This window comes from Zootermopsis nevadensis, unplaced genomic scaffold (assembly GCF_977971745.1).
Source record: "Zootermopsis nevadensis isolate Lab colony 2312 unplaced genomic scaffold, Znev_1.0 Znev_ptg000001l, whole genome shotgun sequence".
In the NCBI taxonomy this organism is placed as follows: domain Eukaryota; kingdom Metazoa; phylum Arthropoda; class Insecta; order Blattodea; family Termopsidae; genus Zootermopsis; species Zootermopsis nevadensis.
Window position 1 is genome coordinate 20919315 of NW_028259133.1, and position 15531 is coordinate 20934845.

The following is a 15531-nucleotide window of genomic DNA, read 5'->3' on the forward strand; positions in this document are numbered from 1 at the left end:
TTAAGGAGCGAAAACAGAGAACAGGAAGACAAAAGAGATGTAAGAGAAACATTGAAATAAAAGATAAAAATGACAGAAAATATCAAAATCGCTCAGAACTGGTGAGGTGCTTTTTAGGAGTTCTGAGGAAAACAATGGCAGTGCCTTCCTGTACCAATAAATGTTCCATTTCTGAAAACACAGATCAATTTCGATTAAATACGGAATTAGTGTCTATATACCTTTGATCATTACCGGTCAACTTTATATAAAGCTCAGCTGGAAATACAGTCACTTTTTTTCAAGGAAACCTATCACAAAACAGTATTAATACATGATATAAGACATGGGTTTTACATAAGGTTTTCGTTTTAAAAAATTAATAGGCCTATAACGAATATTTAACGTAAATAAACAATAAATAGTTTCTCACCACGTGAATTATTACGCCTTGTAATATCGCATTTGTAATTCCAATAACGTGTCTAATTTTAATCTTTTCGTCAAGCCTTGTCTATTTCATCTATGGTTTGGGTGTAAAGGAACAATACCCAGATATGCAGATCAAAAACGATCTATGTCCAGCGCAGAACTGTTCAATGCATAGAGAGATCATTGTGTGTCTCCACGGTGTCACAATAGAACACCGGTCAAAGGAGCTATATATTCAAAACATCGTCATAATAAATAGGAAATTTTTAATAAAGGTGAGTTTACTAAAAACTCTTGGAGAGGGGGGGGGTTACTGGTAGTATGAAGTAAATTAACATTAAGCAAAATGAAGTACGCACAATTATAAATAATGAATTAAAAAAAAAAAAAATTCTCTGTCCCAGTGCAGTTAATTTCGTGGATGAAGGGTCACGATCAGTGCACAACCCAAGTCACCGGTTGATTTGCGACGGTCGCTGTGGGGTGGGGGGCTGGGGGTGTGAAGTCCAACACGCCTATTAATCATCGCGTCATAAAGCGGGTTAGCTCAGCCTTCCGCAACAGAGCACTGCTCAGGATAAAAAAAAACAGCCTATACTAGGGCGTCAGATTTTCAAAACACAGTCTCAAACATCTATGGTCAATTACATAAGCATGAACTGTTTTTAACTTAATTAATATCGGTAATGTTTACGGTTCAACTGACCTTATCAAATCAATAAATCGTCTATCATTTACTGAAATTACATTATCACTAAGTCCTGATAACAGAAGATCTTCCACATTTTCAAAATTACATTATCACTAAGTCCTGATAACAGAAGATCTTCCACATTTTCAAAATTACATTATCACTAAGTCCTGATAACAGAAGATCTTCCACATTTTCAAAATTACATTATCACTAAGTCCTGATAACAGAAGATCTTCCACATTTTTAAAATTACATTATCACTAAGTCCTGATAACAGAAGATCTTCCACATTTTCAAAATTACATTATCACTAAGTCCTGATAACAGAAGATCTTCCACATTTTCAAAATTACATTATCACTAAGTCCTGATAACAGAAGATCTTCCACATTTTCAAAATTTGAGGATGTCTTCTGCGATGCTACGCCGTGTTCTCGTAATGGAGGAAGCAAGGACCTCCGAAACGTCGGTAAACTTCCACCAGACTACACGGCGCAACAACCCAGAAGACTTCAACTTAGATCACTTATATAACATCATTTTCTGAAAGAAAACATGTTTAAAAGTTACTTTTCGGCTCAAAAATCTCGGAGAGGCCAGAACTTGAAACGTAACCAGATTGATAACAGTTTTCTGGAAGGCCTACCAACGTAATAAAATAATTATATAATGGGGCGCATTAATATTTATGTCACTCAAAGAATTGACAGATTATGAACGAGAAAACATCTGACAAAGAAACTGACAAGGAAACATTGAGAAAAAAAACATCACGAAGCTTAGAAAGACCTTAGCAAAAACACAATAAATTGCACTGATGTATATGCCATATACATTGTAACTAACTTACAAATAACAACAGCGTTATGGTAAATGATGATAAGATTACAATAAACATTGGCTGCATATTCTAAAACTAGTAATAAATCGAGTTTCTATTCAAAAGATGTCTGGAATGCGTTCCGGCACACATGCAATTACATCGACAATGTGAAGTTCTGTGCGCCACCTGTGAGAGAGAGAGAGAGAGAGAGAGAGAGAGAGAGAGAAAGAGGAAATTGGTGGGGGAGAAGTGAGAGACACTTCGATATCTGGGGGGGGGGGGAAAGAGCATTTTATAGCTAGAAGGTCCCCAGGCAATGCCCGCTCGTCCTTCTGTTAAGGATAAAGTAAGAGTGGAGGCGTTAGTGTGATGATTGGCATAAAAGACGGAATTTTGAAAATTTTGTATTAGCGAAAGCTGAGGCTATTAATTTGGAAGTTTAATACATAATTTAGAAGTTCCTACTGAGGGGAGGGGGAGTAAATTTTGACGGCGTTAAGGGGTGGTAATTTTTTATTAATTTAAGTCGGGAGGGCTGCATGAGAAGCTTGCAGTGGCAACTTGGAACTTGGGAACCATCTCAGCATTTGCTTGAAGACAGAGGAAAACCAAGGAAAACCTGTGTTGAGATGGCCGGTCGCAGGACCTTCCGGATGCGCGCTGACTGCTAGCCAGCGGTCCGGCAGACAAAAGAGGAATTTGTGGGAGAACTTCAAGTTCAGTCACACATTAGTGCGGACGTCAAAGAGAACAAAAACATTGTCTCTCGTTCTTCAGGAAGTTATATCACATGCGAAGCCGTCACTACAGCCAATCAGACACGTCGAATATCTATTATAACCTGGCATATGACGAATAAAACTTATATCCGACGAGAACCAGTTCTTTATCTAAATAGATCGTCTTCTGTTCTAGCTAGTCGCGATCGATTCCACTTGAAAGTCGGTTGACATTTGTTCTGCTGTCACAGTTACGTCATCTTGTCAGTTACTGTACCAAATATCTGCTGGTTAGACCATCTAGAATCTGGAATTCTGTTATGTACAAGCTTAGATGGAAATTCGAATGTGCGTCGACCAATTAAATGAAATGAATTGCTTTCATGCGACAAAAATCTGAGAAATAATAAAATAAATGTTTTGACGTTTATAGTTTCAAAAGAGGACTGTTTTATAAATACACTGAAACATTTTTAAATAAACTAAAACAAAAATTATATTAATAATAATAATACTATTTACTATATATTTATGACATTTCTATGCTTTTTCTGGTACACTTTACGTGATGATAAGTGTTCTGAAAGGCAGGGTTTATTATAATAAGGATGTGATGATAGCCGGCCGTGGGTTTTGAAGCAGTGACCTTCTAAATGTATGGACAATACATGAAAGATTAATCCCTTGAAGCCGAAGCCCGTCTAAATAATATTTAAGAATTCAACGCGTACCGCAAAGAAAACACAACACCTCCCCATTACAAAGATCAATTTGTTAAACGCTGTTTAAAGAAATGATCGCTGTTGACAGTGAGAATCATACGAAACCACACAGCTTTAATTATTGTTAAATCAGATGGTACATATAGTTACCACTGGGTTTTAAAGAGTTAAAGACCTCGTTGCTTCGTACTGCTATTGAAAATAAATTAAATCCATCTAGACCTACATTTTCAATTTTCCTGAAACGTGTAAGTAGACCTCAAATGAGAAAGTTATTTCTGGGTACATAGATCCATGGGAGGTTGAGTAGCAGATTATGTGTGAAATCCGCAAGACGTGTTAAAATAATAAGGTTCTATTTTCAACTGCAATTAAGTACGTTACGTTACGTTACGTTACAGTCGCTAACACATAAAATTCGACCTTAGTAACACTAGGGAATTAGACCTTTGGTCACGAAATAATGACGTGTTTGCTGCACGATATCCCTGTCATTATTCAAGAAGGAATCCCCGAGAGAAAGTTTGATCACATGACATGAAAGCGTTGAAGGTAGTCTTTACGTCCCCGGATCACGCCTCATTTACATAAGTTTCAAGAGCGAATGGTAATCAACCGGAAGTCAAGGCCACTTATTTTTTTATTACCAAAGGTATCGGTCGAATGGTTAGCATTCCTGCTTTGAATTCGGGAGGTTTAAAGCTTTGTCTAAATGTTGGCTATTCTGACCGTGTAGTTTCGAGGAATTCTTTACTTCCACCAAAACAAATACCCAAAAAAATATACCTTAAACTCTGCTACGACCACTTCCTTTTACATCTTTTAAAATTCATCACTGTGACAAAAACATGTAACTGATAAAGCTTCGTTAAACAACCCTAGCATAAACCAATTAATAAAAGCGATCTTAAATGGGGGACTGACTCAGATTCAACTAACTCGGGATTGGTGGCGCGCTGTTGTGAACACGGTAATGAACATCTGGGCTACATAATACGAGGTGCGATCGGAAAGTTTCAAGACTGTGTCAATAGAGGGCGAACCGGATGTAGTACGAGCGTCTGCCGCTAGGGGGTGCGGCCTACATTCATAGTGAATCAGTGTGCCAGCCGGATTTAGCTCCGTGTGACTTCTTCCTCTTCCCAAAGATGAAAATTCAGCTAAAGGGAAGGAGATTTGAGACGATAGAAGAGATTCAGGCAGAATCGCAGATGGTGCTTGACAGGCTGACAAAGAAAGATTTCCAGGGATGCTTCCAGGCTTGGCAGCGGCGCTGGGATCGTTGTGTTCACTCCCAAGGGAACTACTTCGAGGGTGATGGATGAATTTAATACCTGAGATAAGTGTACGGGTTTTTATACGCGCAGTCTGTAAACCTTCCGATCGCACCTCGTATACGGGGAATTTTTTGACTAGCTAAACATAAAGAATCCGTTCCATGGTGTTAAAATCTTTTTCAGCATAAACAACACAGGTCTGCAGTAAAATATCAGTCGAAAAATCTGAAGCAAAGAGATCAGCTGGGAGACCTAGACGTAGATGGGAGGATATTATAAAATATTTTAAAGATGTAGAGTGTGGATTCAGCTGGCATAGGATGGGGTAAAGTAGTGAATTCTTGTGAGGATGATTACATAAAAAGTTGAGAGAATCTGTCAATCAGCTGATTGTTTCTCAAGGACTGTGTTCCATCGTGTCAGTGGATGAGGGTAAGGTCTAGCTTGTCTGCAGGACACACAATTTGGTTTTATCGTGCTCCGGCTATAAACAGTATAATGGTTCGGGCCGACGTAAATTACTTTTCCTTACCCCGCCTCTTTCGTCCCGTTTTAAACGAAATTCACCCAGTTCCGACCACACCCCCTTCCAACCCCAACTCCATTCTAATGTAGTAACGAATTTCCTAAGTGAATTTTTATTTAAATAGAAACCTTCAAATATAGTTAAAGTTATATTACGACAAAAAGCAACGAAATGTAAAACAGAGTACCGATTACATTCATGAAGATCGTGAAAAGGCGCGCATTTCAGATCCAACACAACTCATTTATCGTGTTGGAATTCTTACGTCTCCATTTGTTTTCAAAAGATTTCTTTCCGGTCGATTGAATCAGACCCAATAAGTGGAAAACCATCCTTGAAACCTATGTGATGAATTTAAACAAACGCTTTAATAAAATATAAAAGTAACTTTTGTAAATAAACTTGGCCTTCGCGTAATTTTATTTACGAAATACAGACCCAGAACGTCCTTAAAATAATGCACGTGGTGTTAAAACATTTCTTGTAATTGAACACGAATTTTACATTAAAAGGTAATGTTTACGATCGGTCAAGAAAGTCTGCATTAATAATTATTAAATACATTATTATTATTACCACCAATAAAAATTATCATTAAATATATTTCGCATTTTCATTTATTAATTTTCATCTCTTAATTGCAGAAGCAAGTAAACACATCCCCTTACCCCCTCACCTCATGTCTTCTTTTCTGACCCCCTCCCCCCACTTTTCAGTTGAAAAAAGCCCAGTTCACATCCTACTTCCCATTCTATCTTTTCCCTAACATTCATTTTAATAATATCCTCCTACCTTGTACTGATCTTCCAACTGGATGTTTTCAAGTGATAATCCAAAGATTATATTGGAGCATAATATTAAAATGAATCTTTATTAAATACGATATGATAACGTGGGCTATATTTATCTGTCTCAGAATGCATACCAATGGCAGGCTGTTATAAACACGGTAATGAACATTCTGCTACCATTAAATACGAGGAATTTCTTGGCCAGGTAAGCGACTATTAGTTTTTGATAAAATATAATGCTCCATGGAGATACTTATCGTAATTACACGTATCAAATTTAATAATATAATATAGTTTATAGATGATCATCACGTGTTCATGAAAGTCTCTTAAGTCTGAACACACTTAAAACACTGAAGAGTGTTTATTTACTGAACGTACTGGAAGATCAAAGCAAACCACTACGCATTTATACAAGGCTAGCACATCCACAACAAACAATACACCTCACTGACCATTCTATTGGTACTCATTGCTATTGACAGGTCTAAAGCTTTCAACTAACTCCACGGAGCAAAGTCCTTCATCAAAAAACAGGTAGACGAGCACAGTTAGTAAAATTCTCCACCTTTTATGGACCCCCAAGTATAATTGCCGTGTTCATAAAGTCCTTATCCTGAGCCAGATAAATCCAGCTCAACAGCTCACACAATTTATGATACATTTTAATATTATCATCTCATTCACCCCACTACCTTTTCAGAGTGATATCTTCTCTTCAGGCTTTCGAACAATAATTCTGTACCTTTTTCTCATTTCTAACCCAAAGGAAAAGACAGCAGATTCTTCCGAAACGTCGATAGTGCGTATTTATCGATACGGCCCTAAATTCAGAAGATAACGCAATAATAATTGATTATCACTCCTAAGTCACTTCAACCCTGAACAAGGAAGAAAGTTTCTGCCGAAACGTCGATTTCAACGTCACCACTAACACACAGAAAACGATGCAATGAAAAATTATAAGATTTAAATCCTCCGGGTTTATTTCTTTTTATAAACTGAAATTTCAGTTAAATGGAAACGAGCTATGAACCACTCGATTTAAAATCGATATCAAAAGAACTATTGGAATTCGATGTAGCAGACCACACGGATAGCCCATGTGACTGACGTGAAATAACAAGATAGGATCGCGTTCCGTTAAACCCAACCTAACCTCACAGTACAGTCCGTTTTCGAAGTGGTTTTTTTTATTATTATCTGTGAAATCTTCAATCATACTTCACTCTGAAACCTTCAGTTCAGTTCCCTGGGTTTCAAAAATAAACTATTCTGTTTTTTTTTTAGAAGTGACACCTTCGACTCTCTGTGGCAAAAACCGTTACTCGAACATTTGAATCCGCGAGATATCGATTGAGTGTCATTCTAGGCGTTGCATTACAGAAAGAAACAATTTCATTCATAACACTTTCACGGTACCGTTTTCCACAGAGATCCTGGAAACAACGGTCAAGAAATCTCTTATAAAACCAGTAGCCTACACTGTACCCTACTCTGAGCCAGTTCAGTCCAATCTACACGCTCACACACTGATCATAAAACAAATTTAGATCCAGAATTTATTCTCAGTCACAGGGGCTTAAATTTTTAGTTGATAAGACGTCATTTAATAAAGTTTCTTTTAAGTTCAGTACAGTCAAGGCCATAATTTCTAGGTACCAAGTTGTTATGAATATTACGTTACACCAATATTAAAACACGCCAGTTACAGGCCACTGTCAAACAGAATACAGCTTATATTCGTCCACTGACGTATCATTTCCTGTGAACTGTCACAAATTTTATATTTTTCGACAAACATCAGGGATTTGTGCCTGCCAATCATTAGAACGAAATGCTTTCAGGTTTTCATGTTATTCAGTCTAACCTAAACGCGTCAGAGGTTTCATAACACTTCGCTACTCTGAATAAAACATTTAATCCTTCATCCCTGTTAAATCAGAATCGTATTTAGGCCTAGATGAATAAATCATAAATAAAAATTATTTTCATCAAAATACCCCACTCTAAAAAATATATTATTTCGCTCGGTTACAGGACAAACACGTTCACCGACCCCGAAATTGACAGTTAACGGAAACAGCTGTCGTGAAGATAAATTTGAAATTCAAACACGGTCAAAAATGTACAGAACTTGCCACTTAAAACGGAAGCCAGCGATAATCGCGCAGGATGGTATAAAATCTAAATCAGAAGCTGGTACAGTCTCGTGAAAGTCGTCTTGGTTCCTAGGACGCTTCACGAACATTAATTACTTCGCATCGAAATCGTCTCTTGTTTTTCGTCGCACGCGTAAGTCCTTATACAAAGACAACTATTTAACGGAGCGCTTTCATAACTTTAACACAGTTAAAGACAAGCAATTTTATTGTAGTTTACAAGTTTTTATCTAAGCTACCGAGTTAAAGTCTGTGGAAATCTTGCAATAGAAGACATATAATTAAAACTTGTACTTTACCACGACGACGTAAGGTTCATAAATGACAACCACAAACAAAGAGAAAATAAAATTATAAATTTAAATTTAGATTTTATTATTATTAATGTCACCTGGTGTAATTTTATACAGAATTTGCGACTCTGGTACTAAAGGAGTGCTTAAATGGATAAGTCTCAGCGGATGTGGCACTTATAGCTCAAAGTTCTGCACAGAACCAGTCTCTAGGGGCATAACGAAGTTCAACTTGCACAGGATTAGACGCGAAATTTTCGACGGCCATGATAGAAGTATGGAACGGGTAAATCTCACTCCACATACGCAACAAGATGACAACTAAAAAGACAGTTCTCTCGCAAAGTGCAAACCTTAGAAGCCAGTCTAATCATTTGAGATGAGGCAACGTCTCTGGGGATAAATCAAGAGATTCCTCATCTTAATACAGAACTCACAACCAACTAAAGAGAACAAATCGATAGTCGCTAATTGGAAAAAAAAAATTATTAAAAAAAACAAAAAAGTTTACTATCACGTCAACAAAAGCCCACCATACGAACCTATCCCAATCCAAAGGTTCTCACAATATTTATTTAATATTATCCTTCCATCTACACTTTGGTCTTTTAAGTTGTCGCTTCCGTTCAGATTTTTATACTGAAATTTTGTTTGCATTTCTAATCTCTTTATTATATATGTCCCAGCCAGTTTATCCACCTTTATCTCGTCACTCTGACAATAAATGGCGAAGCTCATAATCATATTTACATTATATTTAACCCTTAGAAGCCCGACGCTCGTCTAAAGAATATTTAAGAATTCAGTCCGTACCGCGAAGAAAACACTACACTTCACCATTACGAAAGATCGAATGGTAAACGCTGTTTAAGGAAATAATCGCTGTTTATAATGAGACACGCACTGCGTACATAATATTTAAGAATTCAGTCCGTACCGCGAAGAAAACACCTCACTTCACTATTACAAAGATCAGCTGGTTAAGGAAATAATCGCTGTTTATAATGAGACACGCACTGCGTACATAATATTTAAGAATTCAGTCCGTACCGCGAAGAAAACACTACACTTCACCATTACGAAAGATCGAATGGTTAACGCTGTTTAAGGAAATAATCGCTGTTTATAATGAGACACGCACTGCGTACATAATATTTAAGAATTCAGTCCGTACCGCGAAGAAAACACTACACTTCACCATTACGAAAGATCGAATGGTTAACGCTGTTTACAGTGAGGATCATAGGAAATACATAAATAGAAAATGATGACTTACTGACCATTAAATCAGCTGGTATATAGAGTTACCACTCGGCCTAAAAGAGTTTATATGATGACGTAAACACGTATGTAATTAAGTAATTAGAACTGATCTAATAATTCCAATGATCTGACCTCATTTAAAACTAACGGAACAGAAAATCTGAATTGAAGAATCCTTTTCGGTTGTTGTTCCACGCTGTGGATCCCAATTTATACATTTATTCATTGAATATATTTACGATGTAAAGGAACGTAGATCCATGTTTATTAAAAGAGTCTCCTTGGTAATCTCTTTTACGTACGTGAACATTCTCAAACAAACATCAAGAAGAAATCTGTTGTAAAGGGAATACAAAACGCATACCGAGCCAGAATACATTTATTTTAATTTTAGTTTAATTTTCATCTCTTGGACAAGACAGATGAATGTTTATTTTTCTTTCTTTAATTCTCTGTAGAAACCGGAGTATAATTTCTCTGCAGTGCGACTAATCTCTGAAGAAAAATTAAGTTTCAGCTCGAATAGATTCACGTGTCAGAATCCCAACGGGTTCACAGATTCAGTAAATAATTCTCACTTAACTTTTACGAACGAGATTAAAATATTTCTGCTGGCAACTTATTTATATAAGCTATTTGGTTGTTCGCAACCAGGGGAACATTTGAAGGCCAACTGTGGTCCGCGTGATAATTCCATAAATAAAAGGCAAGAACATTAACATATACTTAAAAATAATTAGCATAAGGTTAGTGGCGGGCTCTTGTGAACACGGTAATGAACTTTCGGGGGTTCGTAAAAGACGCAGAATTTGATTACACGGACGACTATTAGCTAATCAATAATACGAACTACACTAAAAAATAAAACAACGTCGAACAATAAAGTTAATAATATTTTTGGTTTTCAAATATTTAAAATATTCAACATAAAAATGTTTAAATATATTCAGTAATTTGTCAGTTAACACTATTCCTGTTTAAATTTCAATAAAAATTAACTAAGTAGGATTTGAGGTTCTCCCATCGGCGAGAATGAATATGGCTGTATTCTGTATTTGAAATGGGTTCAAATGAGATTCTTCCACGCAAAAATATAATAGCTGACTTTACAAATATTATATTTCCTTGTCCTATCATTTCCCTTTGTTAATGGTAATAATTAGTTGGGATGTGTAAACAGTACGTAAATCTGGTGGGCTAATAATATGTGGATGCAATAACATACCTGAATTGCTGTTCTAACTGTTGCTGCCAATGAATGTCGGTCCGAGATGATCACTTCAGAACGTGGAATTAGTACACTCTTTCACAAATTGTAATTGTTGCGATCACATTAAAAACTGTTCATTTCAACCACGGCACAACACACTCTTTGCACTTTGCATTTCACAGCTCAATCCACTGGAAAAACAGTCGACCGTTTTAAAACAAGTGAGAGAATGTGTCAAATGGGCGACTTTACCGTAACGAAATTTTCTTTCTCGTTAATTTGCAAAACACATTTATTTATAATTCTCTGTAATTATTTGGGGGAATTATAATTTACGTAATTCGCAATGTATATAGATCCACATTACGTGATATATCTCACGACGATTTGTAACGAAAATCCGTGCCACCAAATATGTAATAATATAAATTAGTATTTAGACCTGCTGTTTAAACTCTAACTTTATAAATATTTCAATGTAATCTTTGTTAACTTACAAAGCAATTATCCTAAAACAAATACTTCTGAAGCACTCTTGACATATTCCGCTCTTGCATACGGGCTATATTATAACCTAAATTTCAGTATCTATAGTGGATCACGAACTTTCAGGCTTATTTGGAGACGATATCGGTTTATCAAAACTGTGTTACACTTAACACACAAGCTCTAAAACATCACAAACAAAATATTGTATTCATCATTATAATATGATATTAATCGTGGTAAAGGTTGTGGTTATGAAACATGTTTTAGAAGCCTAGAATATAACCTCTGAACATGGTAATTTATATCTAATCCAAAAACAAATAAGATACATCCTATTCAGCTGCAAACAAATGTAAGTTCAATTAATATAACATCAAAAATACTTGTCAATACAACTAACAACGCAAACCTACACACAGCAGCACAAACCGGACACAGTAAGACAAACACGTGCTACAGCAGTCAACGTCACAGATAACCACACCACAGATTAAAAAACTCAGCAATGAAGCACAGCGTCGGGTTGAAGTGGCCACAAGATGTCACTAATGTCTTGTGTACCTCTTTTGGAGACTAAAATAAAACAATGGCTGCCGCGTGTTGGTTGATAGCATATGTAAGCACTCATGAAATTACATGTGCATGCAACTCGAAAATATAAATTCCTTCAACACTTCGAAACCGAAGTTCAAACAAACATTAAAACATTCTTTTCCATCGTCAAAGAAAACACTGAATGTAGTTGTATCGTATTACGGAAGTCCCTTATTGAAATTAAAGCTCAAGAGTCTTTTCATTGCTTTCCTCAGTTAGGCAAATGCTGGATTGCACATTAAAGTAAAGTCATGACTGCTTCCTTCCCTAACCTTTCTAATTCAATCACCAGTTAAAATCATAAATGCATTCTATTGGCAACATGTAGAATTACCGAATAAAGTAGGTAGTCACATCTGATTAAAATTATAAATGTACTATCATACAACTAAATAGCTTTAGCTTGGGGCCACAATCATAAATATATATTTCAAAGGGAAAGAGGTCACAAGAATTGTTCTTTTGATGAATTAATTAGGTTACAATTCTTTGATTCTTGGTAAGATGGACCTACATCAATATGGATTACGTTCGTGTTAAGCCCTTCTCATTGCGCACCAAAGAATTATTGACAATTTCAATTGAAAGGTAAATGTCAATAATCAGCTTACAGTTTATAATTAAGATTTTTCACAGGACCCCTTTGAGGAGGCCTGTACCTCTGTGGGAAAGATCAATATTAAAACAAAGGCACACATCTACACCTCGAACAAGATTAGAACCCATAATCCTTCTGTTTAAACGGCCTTAGGCCACTTCTTCAATTTCAAACTGGCAATTTATATATCATATGTGCATTCAGAAATTTGTCAACAATAACAGTACAACTATTATAAAATGTCTTGTGCTATTTCATGCATCTGGCAAAAGTAATCCTTGTATGGCATTAATTTATCTTTTTCCCCATTATTATTTTACAAATGTTAATATGGACCGGAGACCCATAGAAGATCTGAAGTGACACATCTGGACAAAGCTGAAATATTTTAAGAAAACAATCTTTTAAATCTTTAAAACTACATACATCTTTATTTATTTATTTACTTACATGTATACAGGCATTAACTCACATTTTAAAACACAGATGAAACATGAAGATTTCTGTCTTCTGGGTTGTTGCGCCGTGTAGTCTGATCAATGTTAACCAACGTTTCAGAGGTCATACTGCCTCCGTCATCAGTATGACCTCTGAAACGTTGGCTAACATCGAGCAGACTACACGGCGCAACAACCCAGAAGACAGAAATCTTCATATTCACCGCTGTGAAAACCTTAAATCTTACAGATGAAACATATTTAATCAAAGACAAAACATCAGAATTATATATTCCGACTGTTAACACTACCAACAGTAAACTCAACATTAATTCAAATATTACTGGTTTTTTTTAAAAAAAAGAAAATATCTCATCACTGAGTAATTTAATAATTAGACATCATGTCCCAGACACATCAATCTGTTGGAGGGACTGGTACAGGAGGTACGTCGTCATCAAAGCTTACATCTGGAAATGGCACCTGCCCAAACCCATCATCTGTGTGAAAAAAAATGTATATTTTTTATAGTCCCTCATCCAACAGGACAATTGATAAGACGAGGAAGAATAATTCGGATAAGAAGCTACTGAAACAATACCGGTGTAATTAAAATATCAAACACAACAAAAATTCTCAGCTATTATAAAAACACATAAATAACAGTGGCGACGCTTTCTTAGGCCTGTAAAAAAATCAATGGAATGTAAATTAATTCCATTCTTCTCAAAATTCAAATGAAAAATTACCTAGTTCTTCAATGACTGGAAGAAATGGACCAATTTCAAAATCAGATTCCAGTGGATCTGTGTGCATGTCCCAGAAACGTACCACTCTCTGTATATCTTCCTCGCTCGGACGAAGGCTGTTGGGTATAATATCTTCATAGTTGTCTACAGGGAAAGATGGAAAACAAATAACAGGGACGCAGTTAATATTAAAAAAAATATATTAGAAATATGTGAAATGTAACTGTGGACACAAGATATATCAGTGTTGACATTATTTATATATCTCTCCTTATTATACAGACCTACAGGTTCATAAACCTCAACATCGTCAGGCTGCATCCAAGACAAATCTTTAGCATCTCCATTCATAAGATCTTCAAACAAACTTATTTCAGACAAAAGTAAATTTTTGCTTCCACTCTTTAATACAGTTGATTCTGATGAATTCTGAAATGATTGTTTCGATACAGATGATACTGTTTTTACGTCTGACAATGGTGTTCGCACAGTTGACTTCAAACTTGGTGTTTCCTTATTTGGTGCTACTGGTTTCTTATTTGACAGTGGAGTTTTATACAATGGCTGTGGAAAATAATTTTCTTGATCATAGTTGGCAGACAATAATTTCCTTGATTCCTGTGAGTCTGGAAATGACTTCATCTTATTTCCAACATCACCAAGAGCCTTCTTACTAGAAGGATGACCACTCACACTAGAAGCTTTGAGTCTCACATTATCTTCTCCTATAAAAAAAAAGTTTTCTCCTTACACATGGATGAAAAATAATTGAAGACAAATAAAATCTACATGATCAACACAACTTGTAATTCAATGGCTGGACAAAATCATAATTTAGCCTTCACATTATAGCCACCAAACTTGCAGTCAGATTAAATTAGTACTCTACTACATCACTAGTACCTAATGGACTACACAAGCATCTACAACTAGTTATTTTACAAGCTGAGCTGAAACAGACAAACAATTTCTAACCATACATGTAAGCACATGTCCACAAATGGAATAAAGTAACACATAACAATAAAGTTTATGCATAAGTGAAATACAAGAATTAAGCGAGCGGAGAAACAGAGCACCATTGTTTTGGACATGGGAAGAAAAAGGAAACTTGAAGCAGTAAATAAACTTTGTGAACTATCTGTGTGAATTCTTCCTTCCTCCATAATGAAACCTCAAATTAGTCAGTACACATATCATGAAAGCATGATTCAATACAGCTGTAGTTACCTCATTTATCTATGACATTCATCTGCATTATGGGTTGGTTATTGGTGTAAATCCAGCGCAAAAAATTTAGACTGATTACCTGTTATTCTACATGATTATAATTTCTCAGGACCTTCATCCCAAGGGACTCTAAACGTTGTAGACAGTGAACAATAATCAAGAAATATATTACGAACATTTATATCGTTAATATAATTTGTAAAATATTCAAATATTAACCTAGTTACCTTTCACAGTCTGAAATGTGTTAGAAGGCAATGGCCTGACAGTTGGTTGCAGAGATGTAAGTCGTGATCCAAATATATCAAAAATCGATTCCTGCATTTTTAAATTCTTTGTAGATGGCAATATTAATATCAGTATAAATCTTGACGTTGTTACTGGATACTCCTATACTGCATTACGGATGGCAATATCAATTTTACACTACTCTTCCTGACAACGAACACAACTCTGTTTCTGATACAGATTGCACACGTTTCCACAATGCAGCCAATAGGATTGCGAATTTCAGATTCAAATCACAGCTTTCGATTGGACGAA

General features: G+C 35.9%; 2 protein-coding genes across 4 annotated transcripts in view; both read right to left on the minus strand.

The window, feature by feature from the left end:
- Window positions 1–11875, minus strand: part of LOC110833580 (dopamine receptor 2) — a 122242-nt gene extending 110367 nt beyond the window's left edge. For 2 of the 3 annotated variants that reach the window (XR_015534414.1, XR_015534415.1), the window contains exons 1-2: window positions 11389–11840; window positions 10907–11082 (exon numbers count right to left, since the gene is read on the minus strand). The gene's annotated coding sequence lies outside the window, so the exon portion shown is untranslated. Of the gene's footprint in view, window positions 1–10906; window positions 11083–11388 lie in introns of all 3 variants that reach the window. The other variant, XR_015534417.1, reaches the window with a different exon arrangement.
- Window positions 11876–12974: 1099 nt separating this feature from the next.
- LOC110833885 (uncharacterized) lies at window positions 12975–15482 on the minus strand. The gene is made up of 4 exons (XM_022072441.2): window positions 15216–15482; window positions 14043–14483; window positions 13759–13902; window positions 12975–13509 (listed from the first exon to the last, which is right to left on the minus strand). The coding sequence occupies exons 1-4, from the start codon at window positions 15310–15312 to the stop codon at window positions 13427–13429; spliced, it is 765 nt and encodes a 254-aa protein (XP_021928133.1). The 5' UTR covers window positions 15313–15482; the 3' UTR covers window positions 12975–13426.
- Between the last annotated feature and the right edge of the window lie 49 nt (window positions 15483–15531).